The following is a 6,990-nucleotide window of genomic DNA, read 5'->3' on the forward strand; positions in this document are numbered from 1 at the left end:
TTAGTGTTATCGTGAAGGTTATCTTTGTATACATACCTACATACAATGTGACTTAATTGACGTTGCTAGATATTATTTTAAGCAAATAATAATCGAATTTCTTTGAAAAGTACAATAAACGAGATTTGGATTCTTCGAACTTAATCAATCAACCTCTAAACAATAAGTTAATTCTTCTTTTATTTATAAAATGACAATATTGCTTAAATTTTTGATTTCCACTGAGAGAAGAAGATAACTATGATAGTAACATGGTTTTTCCCTATTAGAAACTATTGTAGCAACGGATTTTGTATATTTGATTGACTATCACTTGGTCTGGAAACCACGAGATTATAATTAATTGTAATAAAATACAGATTAGAACATAAAACAGCACGTTTTCGTTGTTGAGAAAACGTTTTCGAAAAATGGAAGAGGTATGTCGTATTAATTTTATAAAGTTTTCTGAAAAAAACATTAAAGACAACCCTAAGCACTTTTGGCATCGAAACAAATGTCCGGTGACGTTCCCAATAAAATGATATATAATGGTAATATAATATCAGACGGTACAGAAGTTTGTGAGGCTTTCAATGATTATTTTCATTCCATTTTTATCCCTCATAACACAAACAATGATATCTTAAATGTCTCCCAATTACAAAACTCGGACCCTCCAATTTGTATGTCCTCAGTATATTTAGATGAACGTTTAGTTTATAAAGAATTATTTAATGTAAACATTAATAAAGGAGCAGGTTCAGACGGTATTCATCCTGTTTTTATATATAAATGTGCCAAGGAACTTTTAAAACCAATTTTATATATTTTTAAAACCTCAATATCGACCGGTGTTTTTCCCAACGTATGGAAAAAGAATTTAATCACCCCCATACCAAAAAATAATATGAAAGATCATATTTCGCAGTACAGACCAATTTCAAAATTATGCGTATTAGGTAAATTACTTGAAAAGATCGTCACTACACAACTCGTCAATAAGGTACATAATCATATTTCCGAACATCAACACGGTTTTATAAAACCCCGTAGCGTCGAAACTAATATGGTTTCATTTACACACTTTTTAGCTTCTGCTATGGAAAGTAATTGCCAAGTAGATGTCGTGTATACAGATTTTTCGAAGGCTTTCGATAAAATTAATCATTTTCTTTTATTAGAAAAGCTTTTGGGACTTGGTATACACGGCAGTCTCCTTAGATGGGTGGATTCTTACATAAGTAACCGAAGTCAGGCAGTTTCTCAAATCTCAATCTAGATTCAAAAATATTCCTTCTGGCATCCCTCAAGGATCCCATATCGGGCCTATCTTGTTCATATTGTACATCAATAATATTGGAGACGTAATCAACAACTCAAACTACTTGTTATACGCAGATGACACCAAAATATACAAAATGATAAAGACCGAGACCGATTGTTCTAAACTTCAAGCTGACATAAATTCATTATTATCTTATTGTTCTACCAATCAACTATTTCTCAATGTGGACAAATGCTGCATTATAACATACAGTCGTAAAACTAAACCTCTTCTGTTCCACTATACCATAGGAAACACGCGACTAAGACGTACGAAAAGTATTCGAGATCTCGGTATTATCATGGACGAAAAACTAACATTTAATTTACATATAGACTCAATTGTCCAAAGAGCATTCAGAAGTCTCGGGTTCATTAATAGGGTCACCAAGCCATTTCTAGACGTATTACCCTATAAAATATATTTTTCATTAGTTCGTTCTATTTTGGATTTTAGTTCCGTCATCTGGAATCCGCTTTACAAGGTGCACATCAATCGAATAGAAAGTGTGCAGAAGAATTTCATTAAACAACTAAATTATCGCTTGAGTCACGTTGGTAAAAACTATGAGTCGTCTTTATTAGATTATAAGATTATGAGTCTAGAAAATCGTCGTAAACAGTTTGATATGGTTTTCTTATATAAATTGTTGAATGGTCAAATTGATTCTCCCCTTCTCCTGTCATCCATAAATTTAGACCTGCACGCCTCTCTCGACGCTCCAGTAACATGTTGGTACCACCATGGTTTAAAAAGAACTACACCAGTAATTGCTATATACCCCGTTCCGTCAATATGTATAACACAAATTTTGTTGAATTGGATCCGTTTTGTTGCACCTTAGTTACATACAGAAAGAAGCTTTTCGAAATACTAAAGTAACCCCTTTTTATTTTTATTTTTGTTATTATAATTATTATAATGTTATAATCTTATTTCTTTTTTCTTATTCATTTTCTTTGTATTTGTATTGTTTTGTTTTTATTTTAGTCCACTAGGCTCACTAAAAATAAACTTAAGTAAAAAATTTTCGGCACTCAATATCTATCGTAAAAATTACTTTTATTTGTATATTTATATGTTTTTATAACGACTGTTGGTTGCCAAAATAAAGAGAAAAAAAAAAATTATGGACCACCTGATCTTCTCAAACATCGTTTCATTCATCTTTTCCTCGTTTTTTAAAATAGATATGATATGTTTACATGATGAATAGTGCTATATCTATACATGAAAATATAAAGAGTAGGATTTCTATTAATATACACAGGGATGTCAATATTTCAACAATCCAGCCTCAAGGTGGAAATTGGTCTAGGATGAGTTTTGAGTCACCCGCCAGGTAATACTTACATATATTCTTTATTCCACTTGTAAACATAAAAATTGAAATAGGTATATATTAGAAATACTGTTAGCAAAGGAAGACTTAACTCTAAGGTTCTATCAGGTTGTATTTTTAATACATGTTTAATATAATATTTATTTCATAATCTTATGCTGTACCTACCTATATTACTTAATGTACCTATAATTAATAGTTTTAAATATGTACCATGTTAATCTTTTATCTTTTATGTCAACAAAAAAAAATATTAAAGACACATAATTTGGTACCTTTGGTTTATTACAATTTAATTATCTATTTATGTGTACTATATGAAATTGCTAGTGGCACAGGACCTCTAGCATAATGTTTTATATTATTTTTGTTAGTAATTTTATTTCTTGGTACTGTAAACTCGCTGTTATTTCCATAGTCGACTGTAAAATGATAGTTGTATGAACCATACGCAATAGCGCGTTGCTTGTTAATTTCCAAAAGTTGTTGTAGTCTATCTATTGTTTCCGCTTGTTCGTCTCGCTCCATCTCATTGATAAGTATTGGCAAATTGACCGCACACACCCACAGGTAGAATTCGCCCACTAAAAATATTTACAGTATAATTATGTAGTATTATGTTATTTGTGGTATAATATAATAAACTAAGATCTAGATTTTGCCATGGAACTATACCGCAGCGGCCGAAATGGTCTGAGTTACTGCATGGGGCGGTAAGATTTTTTATTTTATTTTTTATTTCAGTTTACGGGTCCTGGCAAGTGCCCTACTTGAGGAAGATAACAAGATGAGGTTTAAATTGGGTCACTTAACCTATTGAGTCAAATTAATTAGAATTAAACAACGATGATATCCAGGACCGCGTGCAGGTTGATCTGACGGCTATATTCTTAGGAATGAAGCCATTAGTCCCAACTATCTACATTCCCTCCCTGTATGTACCCAACGATAGTTATTAAAAATGGATTCAATTTCCAGCTAGGTGCAAGGTGCAATTACAGTGGCAATCGCGAACCGTGTAACTCAGCCTGCATCTTAAATTCTCAAGGTTTGTGTTTTCATAAAATTCCGTTACTATTGAGAATTGTTAATAGCAGCTTTACATAAGGGCCCCATGTCTCAAGAATAAGAATACTGATTGTTTTATTTTATGTTTATCTCCTAAATAAAACACAACTTTCTCTACTCTTACGTAGAAAACAACATTAGGTAACGCAAAGGAGTTATTGGGTCATTTAAAAATTGTAACAATAACTTTAATAGATATTAAATGTTTGTACCAATACCAATAATATACCGACTTATTAATTAGTAGGGTTTATTTGATAAAATATGTATTTATTATGTTATGTTAAATTGAATAATGTAGTGTAGTACTTACGAAGAAAAAATCCACCAGCTACACTGGCTCCAATAAGAAGTCCTATGTCCATGGTGTTTTGTTTTAGTACCAAGAGACAAGTGGCTACAATAACCGACAAGATAACCAATCGCGTCAATTCCAGCAGTATATAGCCAATCATCAATATGTTATTGCACTGTATTTAACAAAAAGTATGAGGTTTATGTCACTCTTCCTATACAATTCATTATAAGATCTTTTATTTATATCTTATATTTTATATATATTGACTGCACATTTTTATAACGGATAATCAGACTTCTTCAGTCTTACTCCGCAACGATCTACTGCTATTGTATCTAAATTCCGGCCTACGTAGTTACAAACTAAGCAAAATTTGTATCATCAGAACAATCAATTTTCTTGTAAATACCCGCTTTCAATATATATCTAGTTAGTTTTCATTAAATACTTTTTACTTAATAGTAGTTAATAGATAATACTTACTGTATATGCTCCATACATGAACAGTAAACAAGATAAAATGTAGATACACGTTACAACAATACCAAGAGTAAAGTATTTTTCTGGGTCTGTAAAAAAATTAGGTAAGAGCACAGAACAGAGAATACAAGAAGCATACTTAGGTATTTCTTTTTTCTGTGTAGGTATAAATATTTTATATTATATTGCCTAAAGAAAAATATCGAGTAATTTCTAAAATAACTTACCGGACTTTAATGTTTCTAAGTAGTCCTTAGTGTATATAAGTTTCACGTTATTATTATTTACTAATTCCTTTATTTCATCTACAACTCGTTCGTAATGTATCAAACCCATACAAAATGCAATCAATGCAATAACAGCCTGTAACTTTGTGTTAAGAAATGCATTATTAAAATAAACATAATTAGAAAAATATATTACGGTCGATTAATAATAAAAATAGCTGTTACCCATGTATTTGTCCGCGTGGAATTTAACTTTAATTTTAAAATAAAAATAATCTAAAACAATAACTACAGCTAATGTTATAAGGAGTAAGCCTAAGTTACTTCTCCTAATGTTATAAAGAGTAACTTAGGTTCACTCCTTATAACATAAATTATTTGTAAGTGAAGTGATAATCAGTCCAGCCGTTTTAGAGATTAGCAAGAGCAAACAGACAGAAATAACTTAAACATATTTTTAATGTAAATACCGTATTATGTATTTAGTGTAAAGCTGTTCATTTGAAATTACAAATACACACTTCAATTTATTTTTTTTATAATATAGATTATTAAGATAAAGTTGAAACTTACTACTGAATATATTCCTATTAATAATCCACCGAGCCTTAAAGAGAACCAAAAGCAGCAACTATAAACAAATGCCATTTTTCATGCTAAATAAATACTTAGATTTAAGTAGAACATTATCACTATAATAAACCTTTATTTGTGTATTTGTAGCTACATACGGCGTCCTTTATTGCTCTCTACCGTTCGTGCCCATAATAAAACCCACTTTCCAATATTTATATGCGATAACAATTTATAAAATAAAACAATTAGAAGTCCATTACCAGTAGCTAAACAAAAATAATTGTCATTGATAGCGGTTGATGTCATATCATATTTCACTTTTAGGATTCACTAGGCAGTAGTTATACTTACTTAGGTATATGTAGTTTTTCCAAGGAACAACATACTGATAAAATACCTATATCAGTGAGTGGTTCATCAGGAAATGTAAAATCCCATAAGGAATGGAAATTTTACCAATTTAATAACTTCGTGATTTTTTAAAAATAATTTTTAATCCCGAAAATAGATTTGATTTCAGCTAAAAATTCAAAGAATTCCTAGATCACGATTCTTTCATTATTGTGTTATTTTTAACTAAAATATTTTGCGGTAGTTAACCGGATCATAAACTAATATAACCCCACCAATGTAGATCTACTACATTAGTGGGGTCCGCATAGAGCTAATCAGGCGGGACCAAATGAAAAAAATATGGAGACAATCAAGACTATGCAAAGGACTTTGTAAAAATTTCCTCTGGTAGTTAACAACTTTCCATCCATCTTGTGTAGGTATAATATACGGAACATATATTAAGGTTTATTTACGAGTACCTATTCGCTAACCGTATTTATTGCGTGACATAGGTACATACATATATCTAATACCCATTATACTAGGTACGTAATTACTCTAATAATTTGTCTATTATGTGCACGTATGTTTGTCTATTATAAATGGGAATCAAAGTTTTTGGGACAGTGACAGTGTAAAAATGAGGATGTAAGTTACATTTTTAGGGTTTTTTTGTAAATACGTGATGGTTAAATGGTGCACTTGTCTGCGACAATGGTATATACTGCCTGGAGCCTGAGTCATGATAGGAGGAACAAAAAATCAGGTCAATTGCCCATCGTGACGATTTCCTCATAAATGAACTATTATTATTTTCAAGGGTCCGTGTGGAGGTCGACTTTTCATGGTATACTGCTAGCAATGGAGTCGTTTGTTATAAGACTATCACCCCTCCCGTTTGTCGGTGTGGTGTTAGCGCTCAGAGTAGACTGTTCTGACCTAACTTTATGCAAATCCTTTACTGCAGCCCCGCCAGCGTATGCCGTTACAGCAGGCAATTGCACTATTCTATGTCATCCATTAAAAAAACCTAATGTGATTAGTTACTAATGAGAAGCTCCATGTCAGGCTGTTAGCCTATAGGTAACAACAATTGCTCATACCTAGTCTTGTCATAAATATTGTTACAGGGAATAATCTTTATTTATCTATTACATTTCTTACTATAATGTGAGTTAGTTTAAACATTAAAATTATATAAAGTTTATTCGCCCTACATTTGCAATACAGTTATTTAAGAGAAAGAAATTGTTAGTAATGGGGAATAGTAACTCAACAGCATTTTACTGTGTTAGCCGCCAGCGTATTGTGCGTATGCCCAGCCATTTGCAGGGGCATACGCACCATTCCATTATCT

General features: G+C 31.5%; 1 protein-coding gene across 1 annotated transcript; it reads right to left on the reverse strand.

Annotated features, from left to right (window-relative positions):
• Nucleotides 1–2,948: 2,948 nt before the first annotated feature.
• LOC131848464 (uncharacterized) lies at nucleotides 2,949–5,369 on the reverse strand. The gene is made up of 5 exons (XM_059198339.1): nucleotides 5,295–5,369; nucleotides 4,722–4,863; nucleotides 4,498–4,583; nucleotides 4,030–4,186; nucleotides 2,949–3,232 (listed from the first exon to the last, which is right to left on the reverse strand). Exons 1-5 carry the CDS (start codon nucleotides 5,367–5,369, stop codon nucleotides 2,949–2,951), a joined length of 744 nt encoding a protein of 247 aa, XP_059054322.1.
• Between the last annotated feature and the right edge of the window lie 1,621 nt (nucleotides 5,370–6,990).

The sequence above is a fragment of the Achroia grisella genome, unplaced genomic scaffold (genome assembly GCF_030625045.1).
Source record: "Achroia grisella isolate CSIRO2021 unplaced genomic scaffold, CSIRO_AGI_Agris_v1 utg558, whole genome shotgun sequence".
Lineage (NCBI taxonomy): Eukaryota > Metazoa > Arthropoda > Insecta > Lepidoptera > Pyralidae > Achroia > Achroia grisella.

Coding starts and splice junctions, on each gene's coding strand:
- LOC131848464 (XM_059198339.1), bottom strand. CDS start 5,369: ATGGCATTTGTTTATAGTTGCTGCTTTTGGTTCTCTTTAAGGCTCGGT. Junction 4,864..5,294: donor TAATAGGAATATATTCAGTA/GTAAGTTTCAAC, acceptor CTTAACACAAAG/TTACAGGCTGTTATTGCATT. Junction 4,584..4,721: donor CTTAGAAACATTAAAGTCCG/GTAAGTTATTTT, acceptor ATTTTTTTACAG/ACCCAGAAAAATACTTTACT.